The sequence below is a fragment of the Eubalaena glacialis genome, chromosome 9 (assembly GCF_028564815.1).
Source record: "Eubalaena glacialis isolate mEubGla1 chromosome 9, mEubGla1.1.hap2.+ XY, whole genome shotgun sequence".
NCBI lineage: Eukaryota > Metazoa > Chordata > Mammalia > Artiodactyla > Balaenidae > Eubalaena > Eubalaena glacialis.
Genome location: NC_083724.1, coordinates 22,744,564 through 22,767,893, shown reverse-complemented (window position 1 = coordinate 22,767,893; position 23,330 = coordinate 22,744,564). Strand labels below are relative to the sequence as shown.

Genomic DNA, 23,330 nt, shown 5'->3' with positions numbered 1-23,330 from the left:
GTCATGAATATCTATCTAAAAAGAAAGCAATTTCAAAAACATTTTGAAAAAGAAAATAATTGATACTTACATGGGACACATTTGGAAATCTTTAGAATTTAGCTTCCTTTAGGAATGAACATCAGTGCCTCAACCTAGCACACTATGGATTAAAACAAAATCAAGTATGAAATTTGAAAAGAAATGAGTATGAGGTAAAACATTTTAATTAGTCATTTGGATATGAGCTAGCAAAACAGCTGAGAATGAAACGAACTCTAGTAAACTCTAGGCACTCCCCTGGACCACACCTATACATACAAACACACTATACCAGTGGTTTATCAAGATCAGGCCTTGAACTGACAATTTGCCTAGAACCTTTGTACATTTGAAGTCTATTCATAGTGATATAGTATCTCAGGATCTGAAAGCCTTTACAAAGTTACCATTTAATGGGTAAAAAAACCACTGTAGGTTAAGCACCTGAACTGATAAGTAGATAAGGCATTTTTCTACTAATTTCAAACATGCTTAGGGGAAAAAAAGGACAAGAATTAAATTGTTTCTTTGGGCATTAGCACAACAAATTTCAGATCAATTGATTCTAACTTTGTTTTTGAAACTTCAAATTTACCCAATTTCTGGAGGATCACTTTTTACATTTCAAAAAAGTTTTTATAAGGGCTGAAATTTTACAGTATACTTATCTTTTAAAAATAACACATTAACCACATTCAACCAACCTCGGATCACGTAGTATTGTAGTAGTATTTACTGAAAAAAAATCTGCATGTAAGTGGGGCCCTGTTGTTCAGGGGTCAACTGTATGTCCAATAGTGACATAAAAATGATGCTGTTGACTCTGTCAAGTAGAGCATGGGCTTTGGAGCAGGTCTTCAGGTTGTGATTAGGTGAACTAATATGTAGTTACTTTCACTCACTCTAACTCTGTGGTCTAATTTTGTAATCTGAAGGAAGGTTATGAGTAGTTAATGTGTATTTGTTTTCCACAGAGAAAAAAAACATATTTAAAGTATTTGCAAACAAAGGAGAAAGTTGAACAATTTTTCTAGTGACTTCTCTCAGTGTAGATCAGTTTAAATAAACTAATTCACTTGTTCAACAAATATTTGTGTGCCTAGAAGGTGGAAAGCCCTGGGATCTGATGACAAACTACTTTATCTCACTAATTCAGACACTTATAACATTTCCAGTACTTCAAATGGAGCACTCACTAGTTATTTTTTACAAAATAGACTATTTTTAAAGCAATGTTAGGTTCACAGTAAAACTGAGCAGAAAATACAGTTCCCATATACTCCCTGCCCAACATACGCACAGCTTCCCCCGCTGTCAACATCCTGCCCCAGAGTGGTATATTTGTTACAGCTGATGAACCTACATTGACACATCACAGTCACCCAAAGTCCATAGTTTACATTAGGGTTCACTCTTGATGTTGTACATTCTAAGGTTTTGGACAAATGTATAGTACATGTATCTACCATTATATTGAATAGTATCATACAGAATAGTTTTACTGCCCTAAAAATCCTCTGTGACCTGCCTATTCATCCCTCCCTCTCTCCCTTCTGGCAACCACTGACATTTTTACTGTCTCCATAGTTTTGCCTTTTCCAGAATGTCATATAATTGGAATCATACAGTATGTAGCCTTTTCAGATCGGCTTCTTTTTCTTAGTAATATGCCTTTAAGTTTCCTCCATGTCTTTCATGGCTTGATAATTTCTTCTTAGCATTGAATAATATTCCATTGTCTGGATGTACCAGACAATGGATTTATCCATTCATCTGCAGAAGGACATCTTGGTTGCTTCCAAGTTTTGGCAATTAGGAATAAAGCTGCTATAAACATCCGTGTGCAGGTTTTTGTATGGATATGTTTTCATTTCATTTGGCTAAACAGCAAGGAGTGCGATGCTGGATTGTATGGTAAGAGTATGTTTAGTTTTGTAAGTAAATGCCAAACTATCTTCCAAAGTGACTGTATCACTTGTAATTTTTTTTTAAATTATGAAAAACTTCTACATGATTTTTCATCATTGATAACTCATTTGTAAAATAGAAAATGGTCATTTTTCTTCATGGAAACAGTAATGCTCATTATAGAAAGTCAACAGTATAAACAGGTAGATTTTAAAAAATCAACACGTTTCATTCCTCAAAGATAAGTACTCATAATTGGTGTAACTTCTTTTAGTCTTTTTTCTGTACATAGGCTTTGTGTCACATTTTAAACTTGATTTTTCTAGAAATCTCACTAAAGATGATGTTTTTCTTAGATGCAATCCAAATCAAGAATCCTGATTATTAGACTTCCCTGGTGGCACAGTGGTTAAGAATCTGCCTGCCAACGCAGGGGATGGGGGTTCAATCCCTGGGCCAGGAAGATTCCACATGCCACAGAGCAGCTAAGCCCATGCACCACAACTACTGAGCTTGCACTCTAGAGACCACGAGCCACAACTACTGAAGCCCGTGTGCCTAGAGCCCATACTCCGCAACAAGAGAAGCCACTGACCACAATGAGAAGCCCGCGCACCGCAATGAAGAGTAGCCCCAGCTCGCCGCAACTAGAGAAAGCCCGTGTGCAGCACAACGAAGACCCAATGCAGGCAAATATTAATTAATTACTTAATTAAAAAAATAAATACACCTTTAAAAAAAGAATCCTGATTATTGAAAATATTACAACTTTAAAAAATGTAAAACTAACTTTTATATATAGGCATTTGGGGCACAATGTAACAGAGTATCAACTTGCCAAAGTTTGTTTCATTTCTCTGAGGTAACTTATGTACCTGGGTTCTCCCAGCCTCCACTCTTGTCTTTTCTGGGACATGTGACTAGAACCAATATAATTTCATTTCAGTTTCAGTTGGAATCAGCTACAATTATTTTGCCTTGGATTTGGTTCAAACCGAAAATGTGTTCCAACTACTTGGTTTGAACCAGACATTTTGCATCCTTTTCTGGTTAAGGTTTTATAACTAAACTATCTAGGGCCATTAAATGACAGTCAAATTTGGCTTTTGTTTACCTCTAAAAACATTGCTTCTTAAAATGTATGAATTCTAATATATACTAATGTTACTAGATTGCCACTGGAAAAAGTCAGAGGCCCTGAACTTGGTGGAATTTGAGGAGAGCCCTTTAGACAAACAACCAAAACAATGTTAGCTGCCAAAAGTGAGATTGGTGGACAGGGTCTTTGCTAGACTCCTATGCTGCTGTGCTACATGGAAAAAATTTACACTTTTACCATATCTATAGAATATATATCTATATCTATAGAATATTCTATATCTATAGAATGTTAGGATTGCACATTCTAAAGCTGCTACTTTAAACTCATCAACCAGGTTTGGACAGACCAAGTTTAACTAGGCTCAAGTACAACATAGCTGATCTATTATCTACTGATTATACTCAATCAGAGGAGTTCTGTTAACTGTTAAGAATATGGGGTTCTTTCAACTTTCTTTGGCCTCCTTTTCCAAGTCATTGATCATACTGTATAAATCCTTTGTTGTAAGGTTCCAAAAACCATTTGGAGAAATGTAGAATACAACAAAATGCTTCAATTGACCAATTGATGTAGTTCATCAAATCTTAGAGTACATTAATTGAATGCAGTATTATTTTATATACGATTAAGAAAAAAAAAATCTACCAATTTGTTGTAAGATGCCGTTGACTGTGAGATGCATTTCCATTTAAGAAATGTTAAAATGAAATGTTTTTTAAAAAGTATGTCTTAGAATTGATTAACTAAAATAGTGATGTTTTAAAATTTCCACTTGTAGTGTTATTTCCATGCTAATATACTATTGGGCTTTATCAACCAGTAACTCTCAACAATGGAAGTTTGGTTTCTAAGCCCTGTTCTTTCTTACTGACTTTAACCAGGTAAAACAAAGGGTATAGCAAATCCAGGATTGGTTCTCAGTATAGACATTAATTTAAACTCTTTTCTGATTGTAGTTTATCATTTACTTATAGATTGAGGTAGCTCATTCGATCAATATTAACTATAATAAATAACAATAATAAAATAAACTTCTTTTCAAAATTGAATTCCATTCTGAAATCTCTCAAGGGAGGTCATGGATTATTTAAAAGGAAATCACTTGAATAAACATCGTCTAAACATAAAACAATAGAGAAACTATATAAACTCATCTAGGCTGAAGAAACAAACATTTAGTACTAGATTAACCCATCTCCCTGGACTGATTTAAAGTTAAGATAAACACTAAGTTACCTTACTATCCAAAATGCCATTTCTTTCCATTTTAGAGCAGTGCTATCCCCCTGTGTAATTTAAAATTTTCTAGTAGCTAACCAAATTTAAAAAGTAAAACAACAGCAAAGACAGTGAAATAATTTTAATAATTTAACTCAGTATATCAAAATATTGTTTCAACGTGTAATCAATATAAAATAAATGAGGTGGTCTTCGATATCAGGTGTATGATTTACATTCGCAATACATCTCAATTCCTACCAGCCACATTTCAAGCGCTCAATAACCCCTATGGCTACAGTATTGGGCAGGAGTTGTCTTTGAGGACTTAAGTATTAGCTGATTCTTTACATTCTGAGTTTGAGAATTTCTTTTATGTTACACGCTGCCTCTAAGGTGCTTAGAGATCTGCGAAGCACTAGGAGATTATTTTTACTCTCGGTCCGTTGTGATCCAAGACTCCACAGCATTAGAACCAGCGAGGGAGGAAGGCAATGGGACACCCTGGCGCCCAGGAACGTGTCTTGGAATAGGGCCTGAGCCTCTCCGAGTAATGCCCGGCGCAGCGGCTGCGAACACAGCGTTGGAAGTTGGACTGCAAGACAACTCGGGGGCTGCCTGGAATCCCGGGTCTTTTCCTGGGGCGCCCTGGAACACCAGAACCGGACAAAGGGAAAGTGTCCTCCGAGTTGGATACAGGAACCCGCTCCGCCGACGGAGGCTGGCCCAGGGCTGCAGTGCTGGCCGCCCGGGTAGCCTCCGCCGGTCACTGAGAGGTGGGCGGCGGCCTGAGCCCGGAGGTGGGGGAAAACCCTGCCTACGTCCAGCTGGAGAAGCCTCCCACGGGCACGCTCACGACAGTGACGCCACGGGCGCGAGGGCGGCAGGGTGGGCGGAGAGGAGCGGCGCGCACCGCCCCTCGGAGGCGGTGGGGGTGGGCCGCGGTTCCGGAGGGCCGGGGCGGGGCTGGGTGCGCCGGGGAGTCTGGGCGCAAGCCGGCGGTTTCGATTAGTACGCGGAGTTGCGGCTGCAAAGCAGGGCACGGAGCTGCGCTGCCCGGAACCCGGCGGCGAGGCGGCAGGGAGGCGGCGGGGCGGCGGCGGCGGAGGCGCAGGCGTGTGGGGTCCGGCCGGCGGCCGTGAGGGGGTGGAGAGGCGAGTCGGAGCGCGGGGCCACGGCCGCCCTGCCCACTGAGTCCGGCCGCCGCAACGCCTGCATCCGCGAGCGCGCCCAGGCCAGCGCGCGAGCGAGTGCGCGCGGGCGGGGGCGCGCAGGCCCTGCCCGCCCCTTCCGCCCCCACCCCCCTCCGCCCCTTCCTCTCGCCACCTTTCTCTCCACTTCTGCGACCCCGCGCCGGGCGCCCACCCTGTCCTCCTGCGGGAGCGCTGTCCGCTGCGGCGGCCGGAGCGGGCCAGGCCGGGGGATGGCGCTGCTGGACCTGGCCCTGGAGGGAATGGCCGTCTTCGGGTTCGTCCTCTTCTTGGTGCTGTGGCTGATGCATTTCATGGCCATCATCTACACGTGAGTGAGGGGCAGCTGGAGGAGCCCGTGACGGGGGTCGAGGCCTGGGGACAGGCGAGGGTGGGAGGAATTTCGCTTTGGAGGGGATTGGGATCGGATGGGGGTGGAGAAAGCTAATTCTCAGACTCTTTCTCCCATTCCCTCTCCCTTTGCATCAGCTGGGGCGGGGGGTTCATTGGAAGAGAAAAGTGGCGAGTGAGGGGATGGCTGGGCTTCAGGCGACTGCACAGCCAGGGGAAAGGAGACTATGCTCTTTTTACGTGTCAGGCGGAAGGTTGCTTGCTTGGTTTGATTGTGTTGGGGATTCGTGTGATTTTTCATCTGGGCCAAGATGTATGGTGTATTGTGTTTTGTTTTGTTTTTTCCTTCGACCTGGGCCACGTTTCTATTATGGTGATGATCGTTTCCACTCTTCGGTGAGCTGCACACAGCCACCTGGGGACCTCCCTGTGGATTTTCTTCTTCCTGGAAGAGCTCTGTGTCCTTAGATAGGTGTGAACACCTGTCCACCTTGAAAAATGTCCACCAAATCTCTGAGCTGGCGTTGTAGCCTTGAGTCATGTCAGCTTGTACATTTCAGTGTGGTTTTCTTTCCTTTTTTTTAATTTTCCCAATTCCTTATTTATTATCTTGTTTAGATGTGCCCCCCCCCCACCTTTTCATTAGATGCCTTTCACTGGGGACACAGTGGCGAGCAAGACAGAATTCCTGTCCTCAAAGATCTTACATTCCAGAAGGGAGAGACAGATAATAAAATTCCGAATAAGGTTATTTCAGATAGTGATAAAGACTATGAATAAAATAAAACCGGGTAATGGATGAATATGACATAGAGTCTGTAGCTACTTTTGATATTTCAATTGTTCAAATGTCTTTAAAATGAAGGAAGCCTTCATGAGGATATGAAAGAATTGGCATAGAGCGCATTACTCTTGGATTCACTGGATTTTTAGCACCCCAAAAAGATGATGGTGCATAGTGATCTTTACTACCCATTAGAATAGGGTATATGTTAGTAGAAGAGAGGGGAGAACTTTAAGAAATTAATTACTTATAGTTTTTTTTCCTTTCCACTACAGAAAAAGTGTGCTTTTTCCTTTTGGAAATGCTGCGTTTTATTAGTATAGTGTGGCATTTCCTGGTACTGGAGAAAGATGCTACATTGTACAAGGCATACTGATATTTCTTTGAAGATGAAAGAAAAATGCTTCTTGGATACTGTTGATCTTAGGTTTTGGAGTTTGTGAGCTGTAGGCACTGAACATTCTGGAGTTCATTTTAAATATATGAGTTCTTAAAAAACAATTTTGTCACTTTTTCCAATCATAAAAATAAAACATGTTTACTATATAGAGCATTTAGACAGTACAGAGAGGAAGAAAGAAGAAAGTTAAACACACACACCAAAACTCCATTACCTGTCAACCTTTTGTGACTATCCTTCCAATTATATTTCTGTGGGGGGAGGGAGGTAAGGAGGGAGAGAGAAAGGGACCATATTATGGTTGTTCTTTCACCAGCCTCAAAATTCATCTATTTAATAAATACTTTCTGGGAAGCTCTTTTGTATATACAAGGCACTGTTCTAAGTGCTGGAAATAAGATTGAAGAACAATACATCCAGGGACCCTGCTCACATGGAGCGTCCATGTAAAATGTCTTGAGTAATTTTCTCATGTCAGTAAATGTATGAGGGACTTCCCTGGTGGCGCAGTAGTTAAGAATCCGCCTGCCAATGCAGGGGACATGGGTTCGAGCCCTGGTTGGGGAAGATCCCACATGCCGCAGAGCAACTAAGCCCATGTGCCACAACTACTGAGCTTGCGCTCTAGACCCCGCGAACCACAACTACTGAGCCCGCATGCCACAACTACTGAAGCTCACACACCTACAGCCCGTGCTCCGCAACAAGCCACCTCAGTGAGAAGCCCGTGGACTGCAACAAAGACCAACGCAGCCAAAAAATAAATAAATAAGTTTTTTAAAAATAAAAATAAAATAAAATAAAGTATCTCCCCATCATTTTTAATAGATGCATGACATTTTTGTTTATGAGGTACTAATATGTATTCATTGTTATTATTGATGGGCATTTAGGTTATTTTCAATTTGTCAAGATTACAAACAACATGGTGATGAATTCATATGCTTACTTACATCTTTGAGAGATGATCTCCTTAGTTTACATTCTGAAAGAGGAATTATTGGGCCAGAAGTGGTGCACATTTTAAACTTTGTTACATATTGCCCTATAGGAAGGTTGTATCTATTCATAGTCCTTGTAACATTGTATGATGGTCCCCATTTCCCCTTACTAAGTATCAGGCTTTTTACTGTTTTCTGTTTTTTATTTTCATTTCCTTAATTACTAGTTCCATTGAACGTTTTTCATATATTTAATACTAGTTACATTTAGTTGTAAATTTCATACTCAATCTTTTCCTGTGCTGCAATGTATTGCTGTGTTAATCTTTTTAATAGGAAGATTGTTCTTCTGTGATATGTTGCAGTTTTTTCCCAGCTTGTTTTTTTGTTTTGTTTTGGTTTGGTTTTGGGTTTTTTTGTCTTTCAACTTTGTACATGTATTTAACATGGAGAAAAAGTGTGTACCTGTGTGTTTTAGGTAGTCAGGTCTTTTTTTTTTTCTCCTGACTCTGGTAAAAATTTTTATCTTCTCCATTTCCCCCAAGTATTATATAGTAAGTATCTGTTTTTCTTTTAGTATTTTGAGTTTTCTTAGATTTTTTTTTACACTTTACCCTTACAAAGTGTACCAGTATCCACTGTTTTAATGAATGAAGTATTATTACCTTTATTACCATATTACTGGTGAGTCCAGCCCCTCCTTACTCTTTTGCAAATTTTTTAACTTTTTATACATTTTTACTTAAAAATGAACTTTAGAACCTTTTTTTTTTCAGACGCTAAGTAATCTTGTATTTAAATTGGAATTGTTAAATTCACAGCTTGATTTGAAGAAAGTTGACTTCTTTCAATATAGGACCATGATGGATCCCCTTCTCTTTATGATGTATACATAATGATAAAGTCACACTTCTTTAATGCTGGTGATGTAGCTTAATACTTCAAATAACCATCTGGGAATGTTTATACTCTTAGACTGTGACAACTCCAGAATTGTTTTAAGTTATTTTGTGCTTTATGATAAACTGCAGAATTTTCTTAAATACTTTTTTACTTAAAATACTTCTAGTTTTTGAGACTAGTACAAACTTTAGCTTAGTTAAGATACTGTAAAGAGTCTTTGTATTTCTTTTCCAATGCCCCATAAAGTTACCTTTTATATTGACAGTAACAGGATTCAGAAAAGTTATGTGAAAATAGAATAGAGAAAATGCAATTAGTTTATAACAGATGAGTAGGAATCTTCTGACTATCTTTCTGAAATGGGTAACTGAACATAAAGTAAATAATCAACAGCTTAATTTATGTATAAATTAAGTCTTGCCTTTTTAAAAATTAAGTTCCTTTCATCTCATCCCACCATCAAAATTATTTACATGTTTGATTTGATTCCTTTCTTACTGAAGTAAAGATACTTCCCAATTTAATGAGTTGTTTTCAAGCAGAGCCCTAAGGTTTTGTCCTCTCCTTCTCTCTTCTGTATTTAGTAAAATTGCAAATTTGATAATCTCCACATTTTGACAAGCAAGGTTAAAGAACATAGGCAATGATATTTTGGTTAAAATATTGTGCTAAGCATTCTGTATTTTATTGAAGAATATATTTTCTGAACAGGTGTTCTGTGTCCTCTCAGATCCTTTTTAAGTGAGGTAAAGTATAAATAAAATAATCATATATCGATCCTCTCCTAAAACCTTGTGCATGCAACTGGTGGAAATGGAGCCTATTTTCAAAACCTTATATGGCTCCATATCTGGTCGTCAGATTAAGGAGCATAATCTGTGAGCTACTAATGTTTAAAAATGTTTAAGTAATACAAACATTGTAGTGAAATTGCTGAGAAAACCGATAAAACATTCTTTTTTAAAACCAGTGGTTATTTTTAAAAAATTAAATACAGTGTGTAATGGTATCTAGTTAATTTAGATTCAATGTTCTATTGTATTGTAACTTTTTTTTTTTTTTTAAATTCTTTCTTTCTTTATTTTTTTTTGGCTGTGTTGGGTCTTCGTTTCTGTGCGAGGGCTTTCTCCAGTTGCGGCAAGCGGGGGCCACTCTTCATCGCAGTGCGCAGGCCTCTCGCTATCATGGCCTCTCTTGTTGCGGAGCACAGGCTCCAGATGCGCAGGCTCAGTAGTTGTGGCTCACGGGCCCAGTTGCTCCGCAGCATGTGGGATCTTCCCAGACCAGGGCTCGAACCCGTGTCCCCTGCATTGGCAGGCAGATTCTCAACCACTGCGCCACCAGGGAAGCCTGTAACTTCTTAAAATGAGATAAAGAGCTAAGTATTGGCCTGTATTTTAAAAATGGAGCTGAATGTGATTAGTACAGTGAATAATTGTTGTTCAATGAAGTTTTTTGCTCCAATTTCATAAATATCTTACAATTCCTATAAGCCTACAATTTAAAAAATTGAGATGATTTATAAACTAGAGAACCATTATTTTCAATATTTTCTGCTCACTGGTGTCTCTACCTACTGCTTTGCTCCTTTCCAGGTTTAGGATCGACTGATGCCTAATCATTTCATAACATATTTTAGATGGCAGACATTTGTGGGATTTTGCCTATAATGTCTCCCCCTCGCCCCCGCACGGCTTGCGGGATCTTAGTTCCCTGACCAGAGATTGAACCCCGGGCCCATGGTAGTGAAAGCGCCGACTCCTAACCACTGGACCACCAGGGACTTCCCCTATAATGTTAAAGATCACATTCAGATTAGAGCATTTGAAATTCAGGGCTCTTATTTTGAAGATTACTTTTTCCTAAAACAAAACAAAACAAAAAACAACAACAACAAAAAAACTAATGATTATATCCTCTGTAGGCGGAGTTGGTTAAGTGATCTTTATGGATTTTTTTTCCTTTTTTGAGAGCTAGTGTGGTTTGATAGCTTGGGGGCTGCTGTTTTCTTCCCTGTTTGGCCGTTAGGAGCCATACTGCTAGATAAGAGTATCTAAGCAAGACACCTTGCTTTTTTCTCCTCTCACTCCCCCCATCCCTCTCCCTCCTTGGATTTATCATTTTTTCCCCTCTACACATGGTATCCTAATGTTTAGTGATAGGTTTTATCTTTTCTATTAATTGACTGGAGGTGCCAGGGTACGGTGGAAGTACTTGTATCCATAAATATTAACTACCCTCTACTAAAGCAGAGGTCCTTTTCCTGAAGATTTTTTCTCAAGTTAATTCTGCCTTTCCTAATTTTTCTAGTATAACAACTTTTATACCTGCTGCACAGCTTTTGAATGGAGTTTAAATACTCACTGTATCAGGATAACTGTGATAAACTTCCTGTTAGAAAGTAATTGTGTTTTTAATGTGAATTTTAGCATTTCAAATATTATTTTTAGATAATATGATTTTTTTTTGGCCTTAAATTCATTAATACATTGATGTTCTGAGCCTTAGTAGAATGTAAATTGAGAGCTTATTTTCTGGGTTTATTCCTGAGGATGCACTTGGACTTTGGACAGATGTTGATCAGTCAGGGTCATTGCTACCAGAACCACTTTTGGGTGCACGAATAAGGCAATTGAGCCCCTTGAACCTGAGCCAGGGGTAGATACAGAATTGGACTATATTGTGATAGCTTTAAAAAGCAAAAAGGAAATTGTAATTCAGTTTTAATATTTAGTGATGATTCTCTTGATTCATCATTCCTCCCTTTTCCTACCTACATTATTAGTTCAGTACACGTTATCTCTGCCCTAGATTATTGAACTCTCTCTCCTCTCTGGTGTCTTTACCTACAGCTTTGCTCCTTATCTACTTTATTTTTCTTATTGTAACCTAATCTTTCTGGTGCAGTAATCTTGGATCATGTGCTTAAAATCTTACCATGGTTCCCCACTGCCTTCAGGTTAAAATTCAAATTCCTTAACAAGACATGTATAGTTCTGTAGGAGTTGAGCCATCCCCTGTGCCTGTTTCTCCAGCAACATTGAATTACTGGCCTTCCCTTGAATATGCAATGTAATTTTCTTTAAAATTCTCTTTCCTTCCTTTTTTTCCCCTTCTCTCCCTCCTTCCCTCCCCTCCTTCCTTTTTGTTTTACTAACTCCTGCTCATTCAAGTCATTGTCGACTTTAGCTCTTTATTGGAATTGGCACCCCCTCTTATGTCCTTCCACAGTATCTTGAATTTACCCATCTAAACAAACAGGTGTTCCGTTGTCTCTTTCCCCACTTAGATTATAAGCTTTTGAGGGTAAGGAGGTGTCTTTTTTTTTTTTTTTTTTTACATCTTTATTTATTTATTTTTTATACAGCATATTCTTATTAGTTATCTATTTTATACACATTAGTGTATATATGTCAATCCCAATCTCCCAGTTCATCCCATCACCACCACCACCTGCCCCCACTCTCCCCCCTTGGTGTCTATATGTTTGTTCTCTACATCTGTGTCTCTATTTCTGCCTTGCAAACCGGTTCATCTGCACCATTTTTCTACATTCCACATATATGCGTTAATATACGATATTTGTTTTTCGCTTTCTGACTTACTTCACTCTGTATGACAGTCTCTAGATCCATCCACGTCTCTACAAATGACCCAATTTTGTTCCTTTTCATGGCTGAGTAATATTCCATTGTATATATGTACCACATCTTCTTTATCCATTTGTCTGTTGATGGGCATTTAGGTTGCTTCCATGACCTGGCTATTGTAAATAGTGCTGCAGTGAACATTGGGGTGCATGTGTCTTTCTTTTTTTTTAATTTATTTATTTATTTTTGGCTGCATTGGGTCTTTGTTGCTGTGCGCAGGCTTTCTCTAGTTGTGGTGAGCGGGGGCTACTCTTTGTTGCGGTGCTTGGGCTTCTCATTGTGGTGGCTTCTCTTGTTGCAGAGCATGGGCTCTAGGTGCGCGGGCTTCAGCAGTTGTGGCACGCGGGCTCTAGAGCACAGGCTCAGTAGTTGTGGTGCAAGGGCTTAGTTGCTCTGCAGCATGTAGGATCTTCCTGGACCAAGGCTCGAACTCGTGTCGCCTGCATTGGCAGGCAGATTCTTAACCACTGTGCCACCAGGGAAGTCGCAGCATGTGTCTTTTTGAATTATGGTTTTGTCTGGGTATATGCCCAGTAGTGGGATTGCTGGGTATATGGTAATTCTATTTTTAGTTTTTTAAGGAGCCTCCATACTGTTCTCCATAGCTGCTGTATCAATTTACGTTCCCACCAACAGTGCAAGAGGGCTCTCTTTTCTCCAAACCCTCTCCAGCATTTATTTGCAGATTTTCTGATGATACCCATTCTAACCAGTGTGAGGTCATACCTCATTGTAGTTTTGGTTTGCATTTCTCTAATAATTAGTGATGTTGAGCAGCTTTTCATGTGCTTCTTGGCCATCTGTATGTCTTCTTTGGAGAAATGTCTATTTAGGTCTTCTGCCCATTTTTGGATTGGGTTTTTTTTTTTTTAATATTGAGCTGCATGAGCTGTTTATATATTTTGGAGATTAATCCACTGTCCGTAGATTCTTTTGCAAATATTTTCTCCCATTCTGAGGGTTGTCTTTTCTTCTTGTTTATAGTTTCCTTTGCTGTGCAAAAGCTTTTAAGTTTCATTAGGTCCCATTTGTTTATTTTTGTTTTTATTTCTATTACTCTAGGAGGTGGGTCAAAAAAGATCTTGCTGTGATTTATGTCAGAGAGTGTTCTTCCTATGTTTTCCTCTAAGAGTTTTATAGTGTCCAGTCTTACATTTAGGTCTTTAACCCATTTTGAGTTTATTTTTGTGTATGGTGTTAGGGAGTGTTCTAATTTCATTCTTTTACATGTATCTGTCCAGTTTTCCCAGCACCACTTATTGAAGAGGCTGTCTTTTCTCCATTGTATATCCTTGCCTTAAGGAGGTGTCTTACTATTGTATCTTCAGTGCTACTTGGCACTCAATTATTGCATGTCAAATGAATGATCTTTGAATTTTTTCCAGCAGTAATGGTGGGATTCTTGCTCACTCATTAACTTAGTGTCATTTGGCCATTGTGATTTGAGGTAGATGGACAGAATTTGGGATGCATTCAGTGGCCATGGTCTTTAATGAAATTAATTGGACCAAATGGAATCTTTATCTCACTATTTCTAACTAATCGTGGTTCAAATAGAAACAGGGCCGTATCAATAACATGTTCACCCACAAATTATTTGTTAGATTTGAATTTTCCCCCCAAGGTTTTCCAAAGGGAATACCTGTCGTGCCATCATAATCTTTACACTTAGATCTGCCCTTTGGGAAATGCAAAACCATTAGTTGCTGTTAGCAAAATACCTTGATCTATTTATTTCCCATACACTAGGGCTGACTCTTGTCACCAAAGGGTGAATGAGTGGAGTTTTTTGGGGAGGGAGGGGGAGCAAAATTAATAAAGATCTCCTCTTTGTTTTTTATGGTGATGGAATCTTTTGTGTTTTGTAGTGTACAAGTCCGTTGTCCATAGGAAATAGTCTGTGTTTTCCTATAAAGCTAACTCATTATTGGTTGTTCTGTGTCCTCTGGGGAATCTTGTGCCTACAAAGTTAACGTTGCACCAGGTATGCTTTGTGTTGCTGATGAAGCCCATTTTGCTGCAGTACCATTTTTGACAAGATAAGTGCTATATGGAAGTAACATTAGTCATGACACATACTGATTATTAAACACAGTAACAGCCTTCCAGGGCACAATCATAGCTAACAACAACAACAGAAGCCTTTTATCATTGGGAATTGCTGGCACGGACTATATGAAGTAGGGGATCTGCTGATCAAGCAATCAACTTAATTTTACATGAAATATTAACAACCTTGATGGCATGGAGCAGAGGAGAAAATTCCCAATGTCAGATAAGTTGGTTCAGCTGAATTGCACAGCACAGTCTGGGACTGTTGAGCAAGGTGAACTTTGCCCTGAAGGAATCCATATTCTCCCTTAGGAGATTCTTGTGCCTCACTTCTGGGAGGTGTAGCGCCGTCTTAAGGTTGCTGCAAGGGGCTGACAGAAGGGGACGAGCACAGCCAGCCCTCTCCCAGAAGTTTCCCTTCATTCCAGGCCCCCCTCCCACTCAAAACTCAATTCGAATACAAAACTGTACAATAAGTCATTTTAAAATGGTGCAAACCATTAAATAAACTGTTGAGTCGGGGCAGAGAGGAGACTAAAAGATTTGAAAGATAAAACAATAAACTAAAATGACGGAAAGGACAGTAACAATTTTAGAGACTGAGATGTTAGGAAATAAAAATCAACGCAGAAGAACAAGGCCATCCCACCAGCTAACAAGTTGAAAACGCTTATGCAGAGAGGCAGTGAAGATTCATCAAGCCAAAGCAGCCATAAAGTCCAGCAGAATATTCCTGAATACTCCTTACCATCCCTTGGAGTTCTTTGAAGTGTTCCCTGAATAGATGTCCTTCTAGCTCACAACGGAAAGCAGGACCCTGAAGGCCTGTCTCTCTTGCCCGTGATTCATCTCTCGTGACCTTTTAGACTGAAGTGACTCTTACTCTGAGAAAGCACCTCAGATGGTACCTACCATCCTGTTCCCTGTCCTTGCAGCTGGCAGGTACAGCCCTGCAGCAGCTCGCTGTGAGCATCTGCCCCTCCCTGTCCTTGACAGTGACATGCCTTAATTACATGAATTCGATTTTCTTTCTTTCTTTTGACTCCAGCTCTCAATTTCAAATGTAATTTAGAAATAATTCCTTGGGAAAATGACACATATTGAAATTTTACCCTGCTTTCTTGTCTTCCCCAATTGCTCCCTTAGTTTCAGGATCATTTTATTCTTTTTTTTTTTTTTAAATTTATTTATTTATTTATTTATTTTTGGCTGTGTTGGGTCTTCGTTTCTGTGCGAGGGCTTTCTCTAGTTGCGGCAAGCGGGGGCCACTCTTCATCGCGGTGCGCAGGCCTCTCACTATCGCGGCCTCTCTTGTTGCGGGGCACAGGCTCCAGACGCACAGGCTCACGTGCCTAGTTGCTCCGCGGCACGTGGGATCCTCCCAGACCAGGGCTCGAACCCATGTCCCCTGCATTGGCAGGCAGATTCTCAACCACTGCGCCACCAGGGAAGCCCCCTATTCTTCAAAAATGAAACCAATCAAAACCGTTGGCTAGTATATAAGAGGTTCGTATCTCTTTCACCTAATGTGTTTCTGAAAATGTAATAAAATCAAATTTCTGAAAATCAAATGGACATACATGTTAGGAGGGGAGATTCTGTTTCAAGAGAACTAAGAAAAGTATTAAAATCCCAGACTGTGGATCTGCTGATCCTGGTACCTGGACATGCTGCCGCTGACTGAGAGCTTGCCGGGTATTAGGGGCTGCGGGGAGGGGCTTTCTCTCAGGCCTGGACCCCCGGGAGGAAGGCTGCATTGTAGTCTTTGCTTTAGGGACTGTGTTAGGCGTGGTGATTTAATGGTCAACAAAACAGAATACAGTCCCCTTTGGAATGCCTCAAAATATCTTCATGAGAGACGGTGGTATTGATTGGATTACATAGTAACCAGTAGTTGCTTTGTACATTGTACCTGCTGCATTGTGGCAATTATCTTGCCTCTGCCTGTCAGCTCTGAGGGTGACGGTCTCTCCCTCGAGCAGAGCCAAGTGAAGGGGGGGATTCATGTGGCTACAGAATCCAACACTTTGAGCCAGGCTCTGAGGATAGAGGAATTTCGAGAAGCCAGGACTATGCAGCACCTCTGCCCAGCTGAGAACCCATTTAATAGTCTTAAAGGAGAGCTCACCTAAGAAAACAGTAACAGGTCATTTTGGGGCAATAATAATTTGTGACATTTAATGCCTCTCACTCTCATACTTGCATTGTTTTTATACTTTTGGATGATGCCTGTAGAACTTTAAATTGGTTCCTAAATTTTGAGTGTAATTTAAACCTTGAATACAATTTTAGCTTAAATATTGGATATAATTTAAACTTTACATTAAATGTTTTATCCCATGTTTTGACTTATTCTGTTTTAACCATGATTTGAGACTTTTGATGATTCCCTTTCCCCCCTTTAATCTTTCTTAATACATAAGAGTTGACTTTATGTTTAAAAAGAAAACCAAGCTTTGTGACCACCTAGAGGGGTGGGATAGGGAGGGTGAGAGGGAAATGCAAGAGAGAGGGGATATGGGGATATATGTATACATATAGCTGATTCACTTTGTTATACAGCAGAAACTAATGACATTGTAAAGCAATTATACTCCAATAAAGATGCTAAAAAAAAAAAAAGAAAACCAACATAATGGTCTAATCTTTAAATATATATGAAATAATCTTTAAATCTATGCATTTCCAGTCCTTCCTTTTTGTTTATACGTCGCATCAATGTTTGATATCTCTAAATCTCTTATCAGAACTATGGTAATTCAGAGAAGTTACATTTAGTGGAAAATGACCTTAAACTTAGCAGTTTTTGAAAAAAATTTCCAGTGATAGCTATCACTGAATGTTTACTTTGTGGCTTAATCTCATCTGTTTCTCACAACTATCAATACTTTATGAGGTAGGTACTGTTATTCACACTTTAAACAACAACAAGAACAACTTGAGATAAAGAAGTACTTTGCCCAAGGATACACAGCTAGTTAGCTGTGAAGCTGGTACAGAAATCCAGGCAGTCCCCCTCCAGCCCTGGCTCTTAAACCAGTATGCTATATACACTGCCAGTGATAACCTAAAAATAACCCCAGAAGTAATCCATAGGGATAGGGTAATCTGTATGGGAATTTCTCCAGTTGCTATGAATCTTAAGTTTCTGATAACTGGCAACATTTAGATCACTAGGGAGAGAGCCCCTACTTTCTCTCTTCTACAACCCTTCCCCATTCTCGTGCCACTTGTATGGCTCCTTACAGGCTCCTTGTTTTCCATCCATCCCATAACTGCTGATCTTTCTGAGAGTTTCCATCTCAGCCCTCTTCTGTTCTTACAGTAATCTAGCCTTCCTGGGTCCGTGGGTCTCAACTTTGCACTTTGGAGTCACCAGGGAGGTTTTGTTTTGTTTTGTTTTGTTTTGTTTTTTTTAAAAAAAGCATGCTGCTGCCTGGGTCTCAACTCAAGAGATTCAGATTTATTTGGTCTGGGCATCAGGAATTTTCAAAAAAAAAACTCCCCAGGTGATTTTCATGTACAGTCAAGGCTGAGAACAGCTGCCCTAGGCAATTTATCCACAGGTGTGGCCTCTACCTGCTTACCTCTTGGTTTCACTTAATTCTCCATTACAATTCATCACTTCGTTATCTTGCCCCTTGCCTTCCCTCATATCAGTCTGCCCTGTTATCCTGTATCCATCTCATAATTTATAGCTTCTCAAATTTCAGAATCTTGCAGAGGTAATCACACAGCCACGTGGATTGGTACTGCTACACATTCATGGTCTCAAATCTCAGCTAAGCCTACGCTGGTGTCTGGCAATACTTTGTTTCTGTTTTTAGCTCTGACACCCATGACTGGCAGCACCTCTTCTAAATCTTCACCATTTTACCTTCATTCTTGTCACATTACCTTCACTCCTACTTCGCACTGTGGATCCTATCATGCCATTAATTATTTTTATATTTTCTCTATTTACCTTTTGACTAGCTCTTTCCCCTGACCATATATACTCAAGGATTAAAAACTAAAAATAATTAAAAATTAAACTGAAAAACCCTTCTCCATCTAGTTACTCTTTGGCTCTTTTTCACTGTCAGGTTTCAGGAGAAACTAGTGTTTATTCACTGTTATCACAGCTCACCTCTCATTCATTTGCTTCTTAACCATTTTTATCTATCTGCCCCTTGCCCAGAGTACTCTGAGGTCACCAGTGTTCACACATTCTAGTGGACATTTCAGTTCTGTGGACTTTTCAATCCAGTGGACATTTCAGTTCTTATCTTGTGCTCTTGACAGCATTCAATGTTTTTCTTTCTTGAACCCTTTCAAAAAGAAAACAGCCCAGCCAAATAAACCCTTCTGTGACTTCACTTTCTTCCTGGCTCTCTTTCTACTCTCCTGGTCACTCACTCTTGATCTCCCTCATGCATTACTGGTTCTGTAATATTAGTATATTGATATGTGGCCACCTGCTAATGGCATGCTCCACCTGGGAGAGATTATGTATTTACCAAACTGTGGGCGACTCCCATGTTTTCATCTCTAGACTACCCATACCTTCCAGCTCTATTTAGCCAACCATTTTTTACTCTTCATTTATTTAACATTTTTTAAAATTGTGAACATACTATGTATCATTGTTGTGTTGGACCCTAGAGACTTGACAGCCTACTGTAGTGTGTCTTCAAGTGTGGTTCACTGCTAGCCTGCATCAGCATCATTTGAGATATTTGTAAAAATGCAGATTCTGAGGCTCTGGAATGGTCCAGTAAGTTGTGATTTCTGCCTGTGGGCGTTTTGTCTACTAAACGTTTTTGAAAAAAAAAACAGGAGTCTCCTGGCCTGGAAATTGTCTCAGAGCAGTAAGCTGAGGCAATTGGAGGACTCGCCTCATTCGTTTTTCATGTCTTAGGAATCACTTCTTTACCTGATATTCAGTATCTTAAAAACCATTTCCTACTTTTTGTCTGCTTTTTTTGTTTGTTTGTTTCAGGTGGGAGAGTAAATCCAGTTCCTGCTTCTTCATATTGTCCAAAAGTTGAAGTCCTGAGGCGTGAGAGAGGGGAAGCCAGGGGTTTTTATACTTACGTAAAGTGAGAGACAAAGTCGCAGACTATTTGTAATAACCCAAAGCTGGAAACAACCCAGAAGTCCATCACCAGAAAGTAGATAAAGTGTGGTATATTAATACAAGGAATACTATGCAGCTGTGAGACTGAATGAACCATAACTAACTGTACCAACAAGGATGACGGTCACAAACACGGTGTAAAGTGAAAGGAGCCAGACACAAAAGAGTATGTCCTACGGGGTTCCATTTAGATAAATTTTTAAACCAGCAAAATTAGTCTATGGTGTTTGCAGTCAGGATGTGGTTACCTTGAGGAGAGGGTAGTTAGTAGAAGGGCACATTCATGAACTTCTGGGGTTCTGGTAAGACTGTTTCTTGAGCTGGGTACTGGTTCCATGAGTGTTTCACTTTGAGAAAATTCATTGAGCTGTGTACTTACATGTGACTTTACTATATGTGTTACGTATCAAGAAAAAGTACTCCCTGGCTCCCCTACAAAAAGGTCAAGGCTTCAAGCCAGATGCACGATGGGAAGGTAGAAGTGGATTCCCAGTATAGCAGCTGAAACTGAGAAAGTGCTGTACCCTGGATCCTGCAAGAAAGCAAGTTACCTGATCAAGCTAAGGGTGGAAACGGGCACCCAGAGGAAATCCTGTGCAAGGTGTCAGGGCAGTAAGCTCACATTCATGCCACCTAGGTAATGCAGAAACCCTGACCTGAGATAAATAAAAACTGCTTTGAAACCAGGAAACCTTGCAAGACCCTGTCAGAGACACTCATGAAACTGGCCCACTTGGGGGACTTCACCATTCAGGCCACTTTTGAGACTCCAGGCAAATGGGCTGTTGTTCATAATTTGAAAACTACAAATTAGTTTACAACACACTGGCCATGGCCAAGGTACCCATCGGCATAATTTCCTTGTGTGGCAGGCAGAGTTCAGGTAGGTGTTCTTGCTCTAGAGCATGGCTCTGTTGGCCTCTGTGGGAGTTTTATAAGGAGAAGAGCTTCTGTATGTGGGCCCCTCCCCGGTTAAACCACAGCTCCTTGACAGTATGGAGTCCGTCTGTTCATCATGGTATCACCAGTGCATAGGATAATGCCTAGTGTACGTTTGGGCTCAAAATAGATTTGTTCAATAAGGGAACGCTGAGTAGCCATGGAGCACTGCTGTCTGCACAGCAGAGTGCTATGTGATTGTGTGTGTGTGCGTGCACGTGTTGACTTAATGGATATTCTTTTTTTTTTTGATAAGCATTTCAAGTAATTTGTAGCAAGGGGCTATGTCAGTTGTATAACATAAGTCAAAACAATACTCTCCAAAGTAGGATACTTGTATGCTAGGGGGCAAACTACAAGATGACCCCTTGGGGTGTGGAGGGAAAATTGTGTGTGTGTTTGTATGTTAGAGAGGTGGGGGGGAAGGGAGGGAGAGGACTAGATACATAGATAGATATTGGGAGGAGGCACAAATGAGAATATTTTTAAAGGTCCTGTGATATAGTTGCGCCTTTAATGATTTTGAGTAGAAATTTCAGATATAGTACTTATCAATTCGCTTCACTGTAAACCTGGAGAGGGCTTCATTGTTGTTTGGCAGGTCAGCCTATCTTTGATAAAATGCTGCATTCTTGATATGAAAGGATAGAAGGTATATCTATATTAGCATTTAAAGTAAAATGTCTTAATGAAGACAAAGGGAAGAAGGGAAAAACAGGATCAACGCTACACTGTTTAGCACAGTTTAAATTAACATCGTTTTTCATCTAAAGCCTCGCCAAATGCAGTGTGTTAGTGGGCTAGGTTTTTCCATAATTGGTCATCACCTCACATGCATGTTTTGTTACAATTTAATAGCACTTAATGAGCATACAATGGGACCAATAGATAAAAATTACTGTGATTTTAGACTTCTTATTCTAGCCTCCATGTCTCGAACCCTTTCATGATTTCAATGTCATTGCCTCTCATTCTCTCTGTGCTGCATTCTGGATAATTTCTTCAAATCTAGATTCCAGTTCTCCAGTTGTCTTTTGAACTGTGTGTATGCAGCTTCTCTATGACCTGTCTATTGAGTTTCTGATGTCAGTGACCGCCATTTTCATTTCTAGACGTTGTGTAGTTCTTTTCATATATTCGTGGTCACATATGATGGTCTCTCTCGTTCCATCTCTTAGGTTTTGTTCAAGCAACACCTATAGTTTGCGTTCTGGGTTCCAAACCCACGTGGTTAGGTGTTCTCCAGGGAGCCTTTTTGCTTTTGTTCCATTTTGCTTCGGACTGAATCCAAGATAGGCAGCATCCCCATCTTCCCTCTGTGGTCCAGAAGTTTTCTACTTTGCCTGTAAGAGATTCCATATTTATTCAAGGTTCTTCAGACAGATGTACTATCATTCCTGTCTCAGGCTTGTCACCATTTCTAGGTCACTAGGGACCAACAGATGGTCCCAGTGCAAGTATTGTCTCCAGCACTACTCACTCAGGAGTTTCTCCTCATTTCTGACTTGGGACGCTTTCCTTTTATTTCTAACAGTTTAGTCATATATTTAAAAACATGCTTTTAGTGTGCTTGTATTAAGGAGGAGAGAAAATTATAAATATTATGTAAGAATTTCGTGTGTGTATGTTTTGGCTTGAATATGCATTTTTTAAAATCTCTGGAAAGATAAGTAAGAAACTAATAATGCTGAGGAGGGTGATGGCAACAAGACAGATGGGGGACAGGAGTGACAGGGAGACTTCTTTATATGAACCTCTTAATATTTTTAGTGATTTGAACCATGTGGATACATAAATGTTTCAACCAATTAAATATATAATATGAACTTTTCCTTCTGGCAGTCTAGATGTTCTGTACTGGGTGGATTTCTCGAGACATCTAGTCTACTATTTTGTTAGAAATGGAATAGTGGTCATATTTGTGGTTATATAAATTTTAGATCATGGTTTTACCTCTTTCCAGCCCTCTAGATGAACCCTGTAGATCAATATTTTCCAAACTATCTGTGGCAAAGGATCAGTTCTTTAAAAGTTTTCCAATCTGTCATGGATTGATACTTTGGTAAAACTACAGTGAAAATAAATGACTAATCATATGCTTGGATGGCATGGCAATGTCAAACTGCTATAAAAGTTTCTAAATGCTTTCTCTCCATTTCTTTTCATCATTGGCCAGTAAAAAGCAACTTGTGGACCACTGCCACACTGAACAGCACTGCTGTAGATGGTGCTCATTATTTTCTGGCGTTTGATGTTATGGATGAAAAATTGAGACCACACTGTTCTTTAAATTTTTTGTTGGTTTAAATTTTTTTCCATTGTAGGTAGTAACCTGCTTTTCTTTCCGTAAAGATGCATTATGGCAGCGGTCCCCAACCTTTTTGGCATCAGGGACTGGTGGAAGACAATTATTCCACGGATGGTGGCGGGGGGAGGGGATGGTTCAGGCAGTAATGCGAGCGATGGGGAGCCGCAGATGAAGCTTTACTTGCTTGCCCACTGCTCACCTCCTGCTGTGCCGCCTGCTTCCTAACAGGCCTCGGACCGGGGGTTGGGGACCACTGCTTATGGCCTTATCTGAAACATGAGATGTTTGCTGCAGCACACCCCTGCCTTAATTAGGGGAGTGAGCCTGGGGCTAACTTCTGTGGATGATGGTACTGGTATACTTCCAGAAATCATTCATAGATGAGTAGTATATTTCACTATGCATTGATACTGGCATTTTCTTGATCTTCTAGAAGGGTTGGTT

At 40.1% G+C, this 23,330-nt stretch overlaps 1 protein-coding gene across 2 annotated transcripts in view; it reads left to right on the top strand.

Annotated features, from left to right (window-relative positions):
- The first annotated feature begins 5,297 nt into the window (after positions 1-5,297).
- The window catches only part of UGCG (UDP-glucose ceramide glucosyltransferase), a 38,431-nt gene continuing 20,398 nt past the window's right edge, over positions 5,298-23,330 (top strand). For both annotated transcript variants that reach the window (XM_061201033.1, XM_061201032.1), the window contains exon 1: positions 5,298-5,770. In XM_061201033.1, the coding sequence (XP_061057016.1) occupies positions 5,673-5,770 (98 nt within the window). In that variant the 5' untranslated portion in view covers positions 5,298-5,672. The remainder of the gene's footprint in view (positions 5,771-23,330) is intronic.